Below are 19140 nucleotides of genomic sequence, written 5' to 3' on the forward strand. Positions count from 1 at the left end.
GAAATAAGCATTATGCAACTTTTCATGCACAATTTACCTTTTTGACCCTGTGGCTGTAGGGGTGATTATTAGCATGGCACCTTTACTTTTCATCACAGTGGCCTCTACAAAGCTCCAGGATCAATTGCTTTGTAGGTTTTCTGGAGAGAAAGGTTTTCTGCAGTGAAAACCTTTCAGAAACTCTAAGAACAATTGACACTGGAGCGTCTTAGAGGCCCCTGTGATGTGCTGTGTTAACCACTCATACAGCCGTTAGGTCACGGAAAGGTCAACTATGCACAATACTTTTTCTTTTCCACATAAAAAGTTCCATCATACACTTTTAAAGAGACCAAAAAAATGTATTGTGACGTATTGATATATCACAACATAATATGGAAGAGGTCAGCATATTATGCTAACCTCTTCCATTGCTCTCAATCATAGTGGTGCTGTTTTTGAACATTCAAAATAGTTTAGGTCTATATTTATATTCTCCTCATTACCCACTGTAATAATGAGGCAGCCTCTATTTAAGGCTAAGTGTCAGTAGATAAATCTTAGTCTTAGAAAAACAAAGTCAAGAGGACGATGGCAATACTGCATAATATATATCTATGTATTATAATACAATAATACCGGATTGTGGCAATAGTAGCTGCCTTGGGAGGAGGACTTAATCTGGACAAGTTCCTCTGAATGGGTGTCTCCTCCTGAGTTGGCAGGGATCCCACCAATTCCCAGTTTCCACGTTGTTGGTCTTCCTGTACTGTTTCCCCTTCATTGCTACTTCACAGCATGACTGCATACCACTTGGTCGCTGTGGAAATCCCCAACCCGCACAGAAAACAGGACAGTTCTTTCTTTCTGGAGACAAATAGTTTGTCCTCATTGCTCCTCCCATATGGTGGATCTGAAAAACGTGCACACCCTCCCCTCAGGAGCCCCTTGGCACATGCCGCTTGGCCCTATCATTCACCCGTGCGGTGCGCTGAACAAAAGCAGCTTGTCAAATAGAGTGGAGTGCCAAAAAAAACCTGTTGTAAACCATCACTGGTGTTATGTAATAATTTGCATTTGCCTCAGTGCCCTTTACTGAAGTTTCTCAGGATTAGTGCAGCTGTCCTGTTTGTCTAACCACATCATCCTTGTGACTTTTGGTTTTGGTATCCAGGGAAAGTGATTACAGGGCTGCCACAATGGTGCAGTGAAAAAGAGGTAGAGGGTTCTCTCACACTGCCAGGAAAAAAACACAAAAACAAGGTTGATAAAATTGAAGCCCGATTTAAAAAAAAAAAAAAAAAAAAAAAATCAATTGTTGTTTTGAGGTTGCTCTGCCCTTATGCAGTTGCTTGTCGCGTGTTTCTTTGTTGGAACGAGGTGGCGCGTGTCAAAGTGGGATCTTATCTTACTCTGATGATGTAATAGGGTTTGTTGAGGATGCTTCTGAGTACATAACCGTGCTCTGGCTTATGTAAGGCCCTATTTTAAAACTCGGTTCGGTGGTCTGTGCAGACACATTTCTATGACAGGGATCCCACGCATGCCTGGATTTCTCTGTTGTGTTCTTGAGAATTTTTAACGTTTCGTTTTTCCCATCGTAATTATGGGAGATAGTTTGCCTCAAGAGTGTCTGGGATATTTTTAAGTTGCAGGTGAAGGGAATTATCCTGCTTGAAGCTTGGTATGTGACAGGCGAGTTTGTAATAAGAGTGATAATGCCTTGAGACAGATCAATTCTGTATTTTGTATTGATGAATTCTGAATTATGGGAGCTAATTGTCTGCATTAAGTTACTTTTATATTATTATTCTCTTAACCCCTGCCTGAACCAATCACATTTTCTCCAGTTCAGCTTCACCTAAATCTAAAAGCTTCTTGAAACAAGAGTCGACAAAAACGAGACTTAAATGAGGATGAAAACGCAGCAAAAAACAGAAACAGAAAATAAGCAAAAAATGCTTTTAGAAGTGACAAAGAATGCAACAAAAAGAGTGACAAATGTGACAAAATGTGAAGAAAAAGCGATGAAAAAGTGACAAAAAAGAAAAAAGTGACAACTAAAAAAAGGCAAAAAAGGGACGACAACAATGTGAGGAAAAATATCAATTTAGATCAATTTTGTGGCTTTCAAATGAGGCGTTTACACTGGCCTATAGTCAAGAAGCTTTTAGATTTGGGTAAAGCTGAGCTGGAGAAAATGTGCTCGGTTAAGGCGGGAGTTAAGAGGTTAAAATGCTTTTATTTTGTATAGCACTTTTGTGAATGATGTGATGTAAAGCACACTAAGGCACCAGGGTGATAAGTTACTATTATAAGATGATTATACCTGAGCCACTGTCGCCCTTGAACAAATACCGGGAGCAGAGCATGTGACCACCACCAGCCTCCTGCGTGAGTGACTTTAGTGTTTAATCTCCTTCACGCCTTCTGCTGCTGTTTTCTTCCTTGGTCAAAAGGGGTCACTGCAGACATTCAACTGCACACGTTGCACTATTCTTGGACTCTTGCCAAATCCCAGGCTGCAGTTACATAACAATCAACAACTTGCTATTTTTTTGTCCCTGGAATATTTTAACTTTGTACTGCTGTGAGGTGTTCAGTAATTCTAAAAAATTGCACAAGAGAAAGTGACATTTAATTTGATAGAACAAAGAGAAGTGTTAGAGGCTAGAGGCTAATGTATATTATCACAGCCTTTTCCTTGAAGATGTCAATTACGTGGTAAAATGACGTGGTAAGCGTTGGCGAAATGTTGGACTTCTTTGTATTCTCTCTAAAGCCTCCTGTTCTGTCTTGTTTATTGGAATTATTACATACAGTTCACATGACTTTGTGTATCCATATCCGCCCTTTCATTGTGTCTATTTGTGAACCCTAAAGATTATATCTCGCATTCTTGGAAGCTTGACAAAGCTAATATTGGCTATTGCGGCCCAGACACTCCCCTTCACGCTTCACTGATAACATGAGAAACGGCAGGAAGCAATAAACAAAGCGGGTCATCTTACGACTCAAACGGGCCTTGATGCCGTACCGACACCGGGTAGACTGAAATGCCAGAGAATATTTACCATGACTTGTGTGTGTGTGTGGCATTTAAGTGTTGCTTCGCTGTATCTTTCTGTCATAGCTTTTCTCCACAAAGCAACAAAGGCTGATGTAAAAGGGAGTTTATTGCAGGGAAATTCCAGTAAGTTGCACTATATGAATCAGCAAAACAAACAACACTCCTTGACCATGTAAGGAAGTGACTTAATCGATGAATTGTCTTTTGATTTGTGTTAGTATGCTGCTCACTGTTCAATCCGGTTAATCTCTGAATCACATTTTAATCATCTCTTGCAGGTGACAAGGCAGTATTTCACCATGTTGTGTTAACTGCCTTCTATAAAGTTGGATTTTGATTTAAAAAAAAAAAAGTAATGTAAAATTATCCAGATGTGATATGCAGTATATATTACGTATTGTACTGATCTATCTTTTTACGCGTGTGTTTTGATCAAAGAACAGATTTGTTTTAGTGCTTATCGGGGATTTATTATTGTGTTTTTTATACCCGTTACATAAATGAGTTGTCATGCGCCTTACAAAGTCTGTGCACTTTGCAGCAGACGGTTAAGTGGCTTTTGGGAACCACTGACCACGCGTCCGTCTCTAATGTACGCACCGCGCTCTGCGAACAGGCTTTGTTTGTTTGTTTGTTTTTTACACGTAGACACACTGAATGTGTTTGGCTTTATTGCTTCATGTTGCTTTTAACTCATGCTTTCTTTTCTGCACTGTTCACAGCAGCATGTTTTCGTCTGCTTTGCTGAGAGCTTCTTTAGATTAAGCCAAGGCCTTACTACACTTTTCATCCTGGTTTGCCTTGTTAGTCTTTGGATTAGAGCAACACGCCTAATTTACGAGTCACATCTTTTGACTAACATCATCCTTCTGTTTTAATTAGCTGGCTCCTCCTCCAGAGCCCGAGTCCCCTGCTGAGGTGTGTTAACATTTACTACAGCTGGCTGTAACTAAATATGTCCAAATCATTAGTCCGTTAATGTACTCACGCCGTAAACGTGGCCAGTGTGTGATCATGAGTCCTCAACTTCTCCACATTTGTGTATTTCTGCCCCAGAGTTAGACTGACATCTTGGGTTGGCTGCACTGGTGCGCCTAAAATTAAAAAGTTAACTGCCCCAGAACATAATTCAGATGTGTCACTTTAGAAATGCTCCAAAAGCATCCTAAATCCAGAGTTCAGTACCCGTGCTTCAACAACACATTCACTATATATTCATCTATGCAAATTGCTATTTAATTTAATCTTCTTAAACATACTTTTGAAAAATGTCATTGACAATGAACATAATATTAAAAAAAATGTTAATTACTCTCCCATAGATGCAGAAAGAATCTGCTGATATGGTGAGGATCCAACTGGTCGCACTGGTGCAATCAAAATATTTAGTCGTCCCTCCCCTCTGTCCTCCCATCTCTTTTTAGCATCAAAGTGTGTATTATTCTCTTGTGTGGTTGGAAAAGATGGCAAATGTGTGTGTCATAAGTCTGAATTATTTATTTTTTTAATTAGACAAACATCAGGATAAATCATTTGGTCACAGTAGCACAATGGCATAATCCTAAAAACACAAGGAAAAGTAAACAGAATGTCAATTGTATCTGAATAGAATATTGCAAAATAGTAATTGTTTATGTAAACATTTACAATCATATAAGTATACAAGTGTATACCTATTTTTTTACCTATTTTTAAAACAATGCTAATGTAAGTTGTTCACATCAAAAGATTGACGTTTTGTTTTTACTGCAGCTGTTTCACTCGGCTTAGGCCCTGAAGTAAGATTCTCCTGTGCCTCATTGTTTAAATGTCAAGCATTCACTTCTAAAAATTAGGAAATGACAATGATCTGAAAGCTCTAAATCTTGAGTACGATGTTGATGTGAATTCATTGAGTTGGGCATAATTTATTTTCATTGCTTATTAGTTTAGGTTTTCCTGTTTTATGCATTTCTTGCATGACCTATTCCCACCCTGTAGTATTCCCTAATATGACTAAATCACCTTTTATATATCTGTGTATTTTCCTGATGCATGCTTCGTAACTAATGTGCACTGAATTAACTGGCTGTTTTAATTTCTAATCTCTTCACAACTGCTTTTGGATCTTTTTGATTCTTTTCCTCACTGCTCACTGCTTGCTGCTTACTCACCTCACGTTTTAAGGAGCTTGATCCAAACCAGCCAGAGAAGCAACTGGAGGATCAAAAGAGGGTAGGTTCAAGGTTTCGATTGGTCAAGCACAGACTTACAGGGTGGTCTTCGTTTGTTGTGGCGCTAAGTTTGTTCAATAAACTTTGTGAGATAATAGGCTCCTGCAATAGATGAAAGGTATATTACTCGTGTATTCAGAATGGTTTCCTTCTTTACTGGATATGATTCCTTTTGGAAGAGAAATGAGACAAAGGTAGCAGACAAAGTCAAGGAGAACTCTGCGGTAAGCTCTGAAGGAAACATCATCCACCCACTTAGCTATTTTAATTCCAAAGCAAGTTTGATATTTAAATTATGATGATAACGAAACTATCATTGATCTTAGTTTATTCTGTTCACATGGCATTGCTATTCTTCTGTTTTCCTCCGGTAACTACACAAAGTTTTTTTGATTCATCTCAAAGGCGCGGTTGCTAATAGAGATGCACCAATCCAGATTTTTTTGATACCGATACTGGGGTTTGAGTATCTGCCGATATCTGATATTTACCGATACCATGAGACTTTCTTACAAATGGCATTCTCTGAGTAAAACATTTTATTTAGCTTTAGGTTACATTCATATAAACAACTCACATGAACTGATCATTACAACTATGTGAGATCAGTTATTTCATAAACTAGAACACAAACACTTGGCTTCAGCAGTGGTTATTTTATTTTATCAGGCTAATTTAGGTATTTCTATCATAGTTTCGTTAGCATTAGCATGCTATAGCTAACTGCAGAATTCTGTACGGCGATCAAAAATACATTTATTCTCCAGGTTCTCAGCTTTACAATGACATACAGCATGCATATATAGATTTAGATTTAGGTGGTAAACGTTTTTTATTTTTTAAGGCGTTGAGAGCCAAAACTGGTATCGGTTCAATATTGGATATTTGTTGCCGATACCCGATATCGTATTTTTTCCAGTATCGGATCCGGTGAGTTTCTAGTATGTGCATCCACCAGATCACTTGTAAAGTAGCATTACACAATTTAATGGCAGACGATACTTTTTGTACATCTGTTTTCTGGTTCAGTATTTGCAACACCTCTGAACACCAGTGCTGCTTTATGTAGAATATACACTACAACCATGTAATGCTAAGTTTGTCACTACATACACTGAGCTATCGGCATACATGAGTAAATATGTGTATTTAAAATCCAGTGCAATTTGGCTCCGTGTGGTGACTTTCATTTCCTCTGACAGGGAGAAGTTCTGCGGCAAATCTTGGTCAATCGTTACTACGGCAATGTCAAACCTGGACAGCGGCGTGAGAGCATTACTTTTAGCAATGTGCCCCTGACCTCAGCTGCTCCGGGAAAAACACCAACAGGTTTGTATCGCTCAAAGCGCAGCGCTGGCATTTACCTTGGCTTGGGTCCAAAAAAAAGTTTCACAAAAATGGGTTGCATTTCACTTACTTTACTGCACAGTACTTGCATTATAAAACAATGTGCATAGCATGGTATCTAAATGCTGTTTATTTCTTGGCACATGATTCATCGTACACATAACCCAGTAGAAGGAAGCATGGTTAGAGTTGGCTTGAAACGACTGCAAAAGGCATTTTCCTTTATTGTGATATTTCCATTCTATTATGTTATTACGTATATAGTGAATATATACATTAAGTAAATAACCTAAAATGAGACCATTGTTGTCTAGCAATGTCTTAATTTTGATACAGGACAAGTGGAGGAAAGTCCCTCCGAGAAACAAAAGTGTGTGTTTCAGCTGTGCCAGTAGCAGTTTCAATCATCCTGTCGTTTTCACTCAGATGTTTAGTCAGTTTCAAGTCAACTTTCTGTGCATTATTGGCTCCTGATACATACAGGTGAAACTCTGAAAATTAGAATATAATATATATTGTAGTTCAACTTAAAATATGAAACTAATATTAGATCACCTGTGTCTCAGCATCTGTGCCCATTAAGTGTTTCTCTAATGTAATGGCCGGAGATCAATGCCACTTGTTGAATTGTTGAATGTTAAAAATAAGGCTGCACATTTGTTTGCAATGGATCCAAACTCACATTTTTCATGGTAGTAATTGACAAATCACATTCAACTATTACTGTTTTCTGAAAACTACAAATACTAACTACGTAAACATGTTCTCAAATGCATGAGATTGTTGTATTTGTTTAGCGTTTCATGTTTCAGTTGTCTCTCATGTTCACGCTCATGGACCTATTTTAGAATGTGAACTCAATCTTTATTTTAAAACACAAATGGCAAATTAATTTTAAATTTCTCTACTTTTAAGAAAAAAACACAATTTGTGTTTTGTTCTGCCATGTTGTGCAACCATAATTAAAAATAAGTAAATGATAAATAATATTATTGCATTAAAATGTGTCAGTTATTGTCATGTCACATTAAAATGAGCCTGTCAAGCAGAGTTATTCTATGCGTCTATAGGTGGATTAGTAATCTGCTCACAGCGGGCTGACATTTACATGTAACATGTTGTGTGTAACTGACATTTCGTGTGTCTTTCATCAGTCGTGACTCATTGTTCATGTCTAATGCTTTAGAACAGGAAAAGAAGAATCTGATCATATTCACAGTCATGGCCTTGTACTCGGCTAAGCCCTTATCCGTTGTCTGTTCAAGTTAGCCCCACTGGCGGTCTCCTCGGCATAACACGGGGCGTGTTGTTGCCAGGCGACGGCAGAGACTTGACTCGTGCCTAGAATGGGATGTGTTGTTGATTCAGTGGCTCATCCAGTCAGAGATGTCTCTGATGGGTGCCTTTAATCTGACCTCTCATTCATGGTGTGGATGTGGGAGCTTGTAGCGCTACAAAATGCTCACACAAATACAAAGAAGAAAGACAATAAGACAAGAGTCAGATCATCCTTACAAATGAAAAAAGTCACAGATTAATGAAATAAAGTCACAGATTAATGAAATAAAATCACAGATTAATGAAATAGAGAGGAAGTAGAGCAGTTCTGTGTTGCGTAAACATATTATATGAGTTTTAGATTTCCTTAAGTAGCAGAACTAAGTAACTTGTTTACCTTAATAAATCCTTTTTGTAGTCCCTCTGGTGTAATACAAGGGTTAATAGGATGATTGTTTTTTTTTTTGTCATCTCCCCCAGTGTCTCTGGCCAGAAAACCACACTTGCAACTTTCCCTGCTCTGAGCCGGAGGCCCAATACACACTAATGGCATCACAAATATATACATATATGCTGTTTTATAATTATGTTTTAACACTGTGAAGCGCTTTGTGACTCTGTGTCTGTGAAAGGCACTATACAAATAAAGTTTACTGACTCACTTACAAAGAAGAAGCTAACAGGCTAACGGGCTAAAGCTAGCTGTAGGCTTTAGCTTTAGCAGTGTTTACAACCAAATTTGAGTGAAAAAAAGACCCCAACAATTTCCACTGTGTAATTGGGTTGTGGCACAATGAACAATAACCCTCTCTCCCTTTGTCTTTTCTATCAGCGTAGTATTTACTCTCACGGACAATTAATGATTAATAAAACGCAACATGCTATGACACCTGCAGTGGTGCTTATGGGCTCTTGGGGTATGACTTACTTAGTTCTGCTTTAAAATTCATTTGACAAATCAAAGCTATTATTTTTCCTCTAGTTGTGAGTTCTGGAATCGGTGGCCGAGGTGAGCTGAGTTTGGCTGAGGTCCAGTGCCACCTGGACAGAGAGGGAGCCTCTGACTTGGTGATAGACCTTATCATGAACGCCACCAGTGACCGCATCTTCCAGGAGAGCATCCTACTGGCCATAGCACTGCTGGAGGGCGGGAACACAGTCATCCAGGTGAGTAGGGTTATCCAATCAGAACTACACTAAACACACCGTTTCAAGCCTGTGACACTCACTAACCTGTGATTAAGTGTGACCAAAGCATTCCCTTACGCTGCACCTTAGCGTCAAGGTGTTATCCAGCAGTTGTGGTGTCAAGAGTTGAAATTGTTGCCCTCAAGGCATCCTGTGCAGATGAAAAGACTTAAGGCTGACAGGTAAAAAAGCCCTTGAAGACCAAACTTGATCATCCTGTTTGATCCTGGAACTCTTAGCTGAAGCATAGAAAGGCCTCAACCACAAGCACTTGAACATGGGAATGGCATGGTTAGTTTGTTTAGAATGACTTCGCTTTTGTGGAATGGTTGTTGAAGCGTTTGATTTTTGCGTGGTACATGTCGTCAACGTTAAGTAGTTTATAGATGTTGAACTGATTGGCTAGCTACACCATCCTCTTTCTCAGATCATATAACAAAGCTTGACTGAAAAGGGGGACAGCAGATGGCATGTGCACGTTTTAGACACAAAACTGCATTGAACACTGAACACATTGACACTGAATAACACTGTAATAGCTTCAGTTTGGAAGATTCGCGCCATGATTTGTTAACATATTGCTACATCACTAATTCTCTGGCTGTGGCAAGTTTTTTTCACGGATTGTTTTGAGAGGGTTTTGCATTTGCAGCATGTGTCTGACGTGTGCGCTTCTGTGCATTCTGCTTTTGTGGTTATGTTGATTCAGACCAGCTGAATGATTGGCTAATGTTTGCATCATGCAGTTACCGTATTCAAAAGCACTCACATGACCCTGCTTACAAAAAATGCTGCTGCCTCAGGGACTGGTGCTCGAAGCCTCCAAACAAGCCTGCTATTAACTGGATCATGCTTGGTTCTTAACGGAGGGCAATAAAAGACTGGACATTTTCTGTCAATAAATGTAACTCACCTGACCAAAATTTAGACTTCTGGTGAACTATTAGAATGTACTTAAGAAATGATTTCCTCAGGCCCTCGAGTCAATGTGTAGTACTTTAATTGGGAACATTTTAACCTTTTAATACTTGTTTGCAGCTGTCATTGCTAAAAGTGAACCTGTGTTACCAGCCAACTTTTTTTAAGGAGCTATTTGGAATTACTGATTGTCCTAACTTGCCTGTCTTGAAATTAGAGCTGCAAAGGAGCAGAACATTTCCAGAAATTTTCAATGTGAACGTCAGCTCGGGAAATTTGGGAATTTTCACTAATTAAAAACAGCCAAATTGTTGAATTAACTACTGGTGATCTATTAGCTACCCGTTAATAATGTTTTTGAACCATTAAACATGCATTTGCGTAATTTCACACCTCCAACCCATACAAGAAGCTTGTGGATCATATTGTCATGTGTCAAAACAAAGCTAAACTAAGCCTAAATTCTGCTTAATTGTCTTTCTAATAAGTGTTGGGACAAACGGCAAAGTTGTAAACAATGATTTTGTTTTATAACACTGTGATTGGTTAATTCACCAGTCTGTAACTCAGATCATGACAGACATTGACCATTACTGTACGAGGAGTGGGCGGAGCCTGTGTCTGACACAAAGTCTGACACAGAGCAGACTGTACAATATTGTAATACTACACATTTGATGAATATATTATACAAGATGGCTACAAACATTTCTAAAAGCTCTTGTATCAGCCACTACCTAAAACACTGTTTGAAATCTCTGCTGCGATAGATATATTTCAGTGTAAAACTATCAAATAAAATTTTGCAAATCTACTCAGTTGTGTTAATTCCCAGAAATTCCTGTTAATTCCCTTGGAAAATGTCCCTATTTATAATAGAGATTACGTTTCAAAACATCCCCATTTTTCATACTGAATTTACCACTTTTTTTTTCTATACAAATTTCATTTTGATTTATATTTAGGATGATCCAGCCAAATATGTAGCCCCTGTAGCTTCTAAAACCCGTTCTTAGTGAGGTGCTTTACCTTTTTGTTTTTTTGGTGTAGTGCTTGGTCAAGGGTTCTCTGACACTTCTTTTTTAATTGTATTTTGTAATTGTATTTAGGCTTTGACATGATGTGAATACAAATGAGCTTTGTTCAAGTATCATGTTTGGTCTGGGGATCATTTTCAGTATATCACCAGATGCATCACATTTCCTTATCTTGCATAACTTATGATAGCCCGGTCTGTTTTTGGACAGAAGGCTCCTTGTTTTCTCAGTGAAAAACAGCACAAAAACAGCCTTTCAAATGTCTTAAAACGATGTAGTTTGTTTGCTTTTTAAGGTAATGTGGGGTCGTAGCCAAGCCAACAACAACTTCTGGGAAAAAGCTGGAACAGGAGGAAGAGAAAGAATTTGGGGATATAGCACTGTTGTTTCTGGAACTGATTTGACCGCCCAGAGGGATGAGATAAGTACGTTACTGAATTTAAAAGGAAGTGGGTCATTGCACATGGTCTGGGCCAACTCTAGACCTTATCATGACCACATGAAGACACATCACACATTATTTTTAATTCGAACACACTCGTATTCAAGATTGAAAAGATTTTAATAGCTTTCTGATAGCCTGGTGCATAAAACTGTTCTTCAGTCGACTGGACCTGGCCAGATCTATTGTATTACTACAAGTTAAATTCAGTCAAAAGTTCTTTCAAAGTCCACCCACTGGAAATACTAATTACGATACTCTGTTTAAGAAGGTTCATACCACTGTAATTTTATCAACATACATGCTGTATCTTCTAAAATCTTTCAAAACTATTTTGGCTAATACATTGGCCATACTTTATTTGCGTTTGCCGTACAAATGCAAGTCTCTGTCAGTGAACTGAATATCTGGGCGTATGTAATTTAAGTATACAAAGATCACGAGGACAAGATAGCATGTTTTGACATTACTCCCTGCAGGTTGTTATTCAGAGCTTCCACACGATAAGCTGTCTTGTGACTCACCAGTGTAACTCAAGCAGACACGTAGCACACATACTGTGGCATAATTCTGCCTCGGCTCAGAACACCCCTGCATACTCATCTGGGCAGCCCATCAGCACATGCACACTTGGGTTATACTTAGTGACTAGAAAGCCTTTTCCCAAAAGTGCTCTATAGAGAGACTGTTTATGTGGCTTATGTAAGAGAAGAAGTCCCCCCCCCTTCCATCTACTCAACACCCTCCTGATGACCTCAGATCGCTGAGCTGACACAGACGCGAACAGGTGCCACTGCTATTACTCAATAGGCTTGTTGTGGCATGCTGCTCCGCTCAGCTCAGCCAGGCGTGAGATACACTCCCCCACCATGGCTTCCCTGTCAAATTCACAGTACAAGTAGTGATTGAGAAGCTTTTAAAAGAATGCACAGCCGTAAGAACTCTCTACATTTCTGCTACTGTCCCAGGATACAGGAGGGAGACCCAATGCCTTATTGTCCCCTTAGGAAAAGTTTGTACTCTGCATTTGGCCCATCCTGTGGAGCCATGCTGATGGTCAGTATCACCTATTGTGGATGTTTTTAGTGGTGGGGTAAACCGGAGGAAACCTACATAAACATGGGAAGAACATGCAAACTCCACACAAGGCCCCATCCGGGAATCGAACCCAGGAACCTCTAGCTGTGCCACCTTAAGATTATGGGGGTCATTTACAAAGCATTTTAACACGTATAAACACGGTAGAGTATACTAAAGTGGAGCAAAAGGCAAGCGCAGTTGGTATTTGCATTTCTAAAAAAACAGCAAAGGCCACATAGCAAACTTAGGGCATGGGTCCTCATGAATATGCAAACAAAGGAAATTTTGCTACAATGCGCAAAATTTGAGGCGGGGAAAATGCAAATCATTTATCATGACTAAGTGAAGTAAAACTGCGCAAGAAATTAGTACATGGGAGAAGCAGGTGTAAACCTTCGTGCAGAACAGTATAATACAGTTTTTTCACCAGCGTGGTGTTCTAAACTTTTACAAATGTTTGTATCTGGCTCATTTACAAAGATAAAATAATAATTTGGTTGTTTTGATGGTGTGCAGATTTGTAAGGAAAGTCACGTTACCTGCGACCTTGTTTCCATTAGCCGTTGAACTGCGCTTCACAACCACTGAAAAAAAAAAAAAAAGGCTCCACAAATTAAAAGGACATGTGACAGACTTGTGGAGCCTTTTTAAAGTCCTTAATGCTTACGGGGTTTGTGCACAATGGTGACGGCATATTAATGATAGACTACAGGAGGAGGCACAAGCCACTCATCTTGATTTTTAATTTTTGCAACTACGGAGTGCTTCCATGCCTCTTTGACTGCTTTTGACACGCGCAGCCAGTCTCTCCTCTGTTCTCATGCACTATCAGCTCCTTGGAAGAGCACCCGTGAGTTTACTACAACCTGTTACACCTATGGGACCCAAAGCAACGCTCATTTTCTATTTTCATATATATATATATATATATATATATATATATATATATATATATATATATACACACACTGCGTTCCAAATTATTATGCAAATTACATTTTTCTAAGATTTTCTAAATTGTCAACTCAAATGAGAGTCAGCATAATTTTCAAGTCTTTAACTGGTTGAGGATCATTTAAATGTGGTGGAAAAAAATTCCTAGTGATAACAGTATTTTTTTCAAAAATAAAAACCTCAAAATCGACTGTTCCAAATTATTATGCAACTAATCGTTTCAATACATTTTAAAGATTGTAATTAACTGAAAATGGTCATTTGTTGAATTTGTAGCATAGGAGGTCATATTTACTGAAATCAAAAGCTATTTCAATCAAAAAAAATATTAACAGGTCAAGTTATATTTTACCATAGGAGCCCTTGTGTGATAGCGGCTTCAAAATTCTTAAATCCATTAAACTAAACGTTTTTGGACAGTTTCTGCCTGGATTTCTTTGCAGGATGTTAGAATAGCCTCCCAGAGCTGCTGTTTGGATGAAAACTGCCTCCCACCCTCATAGAAGTTTTTTTTGTTGAGGCTCCAAAGGTTCTCAATAGGGTTGAGGTCAGGGGGAGGAGGGGTCCACATCATGAGTTTCTCTCCTTTTATGCCCATAGCAGTCAGTGATGCAGAGGTATTCTTTACAGCAGGACATGGTGCGTTGTCATGCATGAAGAGGATCTTGTTAGGGAAAGCACGGCTCTTCTTTTTGTAGCATAGAAGACAGGGGTCAGTCAGAAACTCCACATATATTTCATATATATACATATATGTATGTATGTATATATATATATATATATATATATATATATATATATATATATATATATATATATATATATATATATATATATATATATATATATATATATATATATATATATATATATATGTATATATATATGTATATATATATGTATATATATATATATGTATATGTGTATATGTGTATATATGTATATGTGTATATATATATATACCACATATAAGGTCATTTTCACACCTTCAGGGAGCCTAAAAGGGCCTAAAGGGACCGACCAGCTCTCTCACCATGATTCTGGCCCAAAACCTGACTCCGCCACCTCCTTACTGACGTCACAGCCTTGTTGGGACATTGTGGCCATTAACCAACTATCTACTACTCCATTGATTTGACCATCCAGCGTTACACGGCGCTCATCAGTGAGCAAGACTGTTTGAAAATGAGTCCTCATGTATTTCTGAGCCCGTTGCAGCCGTTTCTGTTCATGAACATTCAATTAACCGTTTAGGGGAGGCCCGGATAGAAGGTTTATGCACAACTGCAGCCTCTGGAGGGTCCTACACCTTGATGTTCGGGAGACTCCAGAGGCACCAGCAGCTTCAAATACCTGTATGCTGCTTTGTAGCATCTGTTCTAATAATCTGATGTGTTTGTCTGGCAGAAACCGTCCATATTGTGCCTTTATCTGCACAAACCGGAGTGTGCTCTGAATCATCCACAAATCTCTTATCAGTATGATGATTATGCTTAATCTTTCATGAAATATCGAAGGTTTTCATACCTAGACCAAGGCATTCAACTATGTCACGCTTTTCATCAGCAGAAAGACACTTTTTCTTTCCCATATTGCTTGAAAATGATGATCTGCATAATAAAGTGGAACACCCTTTTTCAGTAGTTTTTTCCCTTAACTGGGCTTAACCTGAAAACTAATCATCCCAGGTCTCTGAGATTAATGTCAGTGATTCATAGAGCCCCAAGACACGATACCATCCATGAGTTTCATTATTATTATTATTTTTTTTTACATTTTTGACACAAAAATCCAATTTGCATAATAATTTGGAACGCAGTGTATATATATTTTGTATTATTATTATTTTTAATTGAAAAACGGAGGTAAATTAGTGCCTTGTGACATCTATGATCTAAAGTGTAGTTTTCGGTTTGTTACCAGGTAAATAGTGTTTACAGAATGTTGTCTGACTACTCGCGGTGTAACAAAGCACCAAAGTGCAAAAATCTGACAATATGCACCGTAAAGTGATGGTGCATGATTTAGTCTATGTTGATGGAGTGATGGATCCAGTGGCCAGACAAATGCATAAGATCTAATTTCGTCATAATCAAAAGCTTTGTTTCCAAAAAAGTGAGTGTTTTAGCTGCCGTGTACGGAAAGCAAAACTGAAACTTATCACGAACAAGCACATGGCCTACACTGCACAGATTTTTTGTTATGTTTTTTTTTTTTTTACTATAGAGCGCCACAGTTTTGTTTTCTATTTTGTACTATAGCAGTTTTGACTGTAGACTATAAATACTGCCTACTGATTTTACCAAACCGTGGGTCCTGCACCGTGAACCAAACCGTTGCACCCCTACTAACTACAGAGGTCAGGTTACTTGTTGGTTACAAGTGTTAAGAAGCAACTTTAAAAAATACTTTTTTAAGATGAGAAGACATAAAAACCTTTTGACATATTTACAGTAGCTTTACAATTGTATTGTTAACTGTTAGTAGCGCACAGTATCTCATCTCATAATGCCTCTATCCATGTCCCAGTGATAAAAATTTACCCATATGAAACAATCCGACTTTGTTTTTCACGGAGGCATGAAAGGCAGAATAAATGGAAATGAGTGCTATTAGTATAAACAGGGCTTACGTAAGTACAGTGTGTTTATGCCAAATACTGGGGTGATGCTAATGTGCATAAAAAGTGTGGTCTGTTTCGCTGACACATCAAATCTATTGAAGGGCAAAGAATAAGAAGCCTTTTCAGGACTGGATCTGTGCAGCTCCCAGGGGGCTTAGAGCAGTAGGCCAAAGATGGATAAGCCCCTCAGGGAGAATAGCTGTTGTAGGTTGTTTTTTCACAATGACTCAGCAGTGAACAGGTCTGCAATTTGATACGTATTTTTAAAGTGGCTCTGTTCTGCTAATGGCTATTACTGCATGTAAGAAGGGCAATTCATTGACTTACTGTATAGCTCGATCAAGCAAACTATTAGCACTGGCGAAATATTATGGTTTTGAAACATGGCTTTTTTAAATTTGACTTTTTATTTGTGCATTGCTTTTCACTGGCTTGATTTTGATCTCCATTATTCAGTGCAGAAATTCAGTTTTTACTGGTCTAGTCATAAGTTTGTTTGTTTTAATGGTTCTGGCAATGCTTCTCTCCCACAGTTGTTGTCTCTGTCTCAAGAGTTAGCCTTATTGCTTTCTGCAGACTCTAATCAGATCTGTATTACTGAATGGCCCTCTCTTGTCAATCAGCACAAGAAAAACAACTGTTGCATAAAGGTTTGGAGTGAGACAAACACCCTTTAATTTCCTTCATTCTGCAAGTGTCATGCTAGCTAGTCAGGTGACTTAGCATCTTGACATACACACCACTCTTTCACAGCTGCACTAAACCTGGAAAGAGACTTATGTAATAGTCTTTCAAAGTGGCCCAGAAACAGTATGCGATAACTGCTGCTTGCTCCAACCTCTGCTTCCACTTTTGGACTCGCCCTCTCACGCCACACACTTGTTTCGTGCCGGTCTGGCAGTAAAAAGTAGGGCAGGGTTTTCCTTTCTCCCTCTTGCTGGCACTGTGCTCTGATGTAACAGTGTTAGCGCCCAGGCACACTGTGCCCTCACTGTAACCACTCAGCTGATTACAGCCTGTGCTTATGTAAGGACGGATTGTGGACAAGAAAATGGGACGGAACATGGGAGCTGCAAGAACAACAACGTCTGAACTAGAAAGGCCTTTTCCGCTTTGCTGCGTTGCAATGTGCTACTTTGAGCATAAATGACTTGCTTTGACATGTAATGCTTTTGTTTTAACTTGTCAGAAAATGAGAAACTTTTGTATAATTTCTAAAAACTTTATTAAATAACTACAGCAGAACTAAAGAATGTGTAATTCAGAAATTAGGGTTACAACAATGTCACATCATATTCTATGATCTGACTACTTAAAGCAACTATAATTTTGGACTACATTGTTACATATACGGTTGTAGGTTGTTGTACTTAATGTATAATTACCGTATAATCATCTTGTCAGCCCGGTGTTTAGTGAATAATTATCTAAGTGTTTGCATGTTGTGGCCACAGGGCAAGGAGGAGAACAATATGTAAATGATGTGAATAATTGGCTTCTGCAGCTTACACTTGCACACTGCTTGGTTAAACAGGCAACGCCAGATTCCCGTGTTGTGGTTGTGGCAAAATGACATGGGATGATAACCCAATTAGAAAAACAACACACATGGCCTCTACCCTTCCTTCTCTTACAGACTAAAGCAAACATTTGTGATGATTATCTGGTCAGAGCAGCAAGGAACAAACTCATAATAATTATAGGAGCTTTAACCTGTGTCTGACAGTGCTAATATACTCATGATTGATCAGTAAAAGTATTTGGAGAGAAATTGCTGTGAAGGGCTGAGGGATCACATTAAAATCCTCTCGACAGAATATATATATACAGGCCATAAATCAATGTATTTGTTTTTTTCTTACAGAGGTCATTTTACCATCGTCTTACTGGTGACAATAAATCTGAGAAGTTCTTCAAAGTCTTTTATGAGCGTATGAAACTGGCTCAGCAGGAGATCAAAGCCACTGTGACTGTCAACACCAGTGACCTGGGCAGCAAGAAGAAAGACGACGAGCCACCAGACAAAGACACACCGGCTCGGAAGAAAGGTAGGGATTTCTCCCAATGTCACACTTGTGGGGACAATATGGTTGTTGTATTGTCGTCAATTTATTCTTTCTGTGATCAGTTAAAGATGTGCCTGTAGTGGCCGTTGTGACTGAGGAGATGAAGGAGCAGCTCGTAGAGGCCTCAGTTGTCACTAAAAAGGCCTTTAACACGTACCGACGCGAGGTGGAGGCTGAAGAACATCAGGCAGCAGCAGAAGGAGCGCCTCTCGCTGCATCCGACAAGAGCCAGGAGGAGGGCGAGATGAGCGTCATCATCACCATCATGCAGCCAATCCTACGCCTAATGCAGCTGTTGTGTGAGAACCACAACAGAGATCTCCAGGTCAGACCTTGCTCTCTGATTCTTAAGTGGAAATCCTAACCTTTTCTTATGGTGGCTGGGGAGCCTTAACGTGAACCCAAAACACTAAAGGACAAAAACATCCCTTCATCTAGACAGTCCTGATTGAGCAGCTAATCATTGAAAGGATCGGTCAAATGCAGTAGACAAATTCCCATGACAACATAGTGCACCTTAACTTTGAATTTCATAACATTAGGAAATCGTTCTTCTGGTCTGATTGATCGTGATAACACACTGACATATAGTTATTTTTTATCAGTTGGTGGCCATTTTTTGTCTGATTTGACAATTCAACTATAGGTTTGTATAATACTTTGAAAATGCACTGAATCGACATCCTCTCTCACCTGGAACTGGCGCCTGGCTCCATCTCACTGAAAAGAAAATTTCATTAACCGCAATCATGAACACAAAAATTTTAAAAATAACCTTTGATTATCTTCCTGACGCAGCTCTTTCCGTACCTATGTTATGTAGTCTGGTTTCAGTATGAAGAGTGTACGTAATGGCTAGATCTGTCAGCCTAGACCGTACACTTCCTTTTTGCTCTGATTGTCTGAATCGTTGCACAAGTGTTCTGCAATTGTTTGTTTTTTTGC

General features: G+C 38.9%; 1 protein-coding gene across 2 annotated transcripts in view; it reads left to right on the forward strand.

Moving 5' to 3' along the window:
• itpr1b (inositol 1,4,5-trisphosphate receptor, type 1b) overlaps window positions 1-19140 on the forward strand; it is a 63462-nt gene that overhangs the window by 25435 nt on the left and 18887 nt on the right. Inside the window, exons 40-45 of one of the 2 annotated variants that reach the window (XM_079578516.1) lie at window positions 3932-3967; window positions 5216-5263; window positions 6465-6591; window positions 8870-9054; window positions 17994-18177; window positions 18258-18520. In XM_079578516.1, the coding sequence (XP_079434642.1) occupies window positions 3932-3967; window positions 5216-5263; window positions 6465-6591; window positions 8870-9054; window positions 17994-18177; window positions 18258-18520 (843 nt within the window). The remainder of the gene's footprint in view (window positions 1-3931; window positions 3968-5215; window positions 5264-6464; window positions 6592-8869; window positions 9055-17993; window positions 18178-18257; window positions 18521-19140) is intronic. The other variant, XM_079578517.1, reaches the window with a different exon arrangement.

Source organism: Gobius niger, assembly GCF_951799975.1.
Source record: "Gobius niger genome assembly, chromosome: 20".
Lineage (NCBI taxonomy): Eukaryota > Metazoa > Chordata > Actinopteri > Gobiiformes > Gobiidae > Gobius > Gobius niger.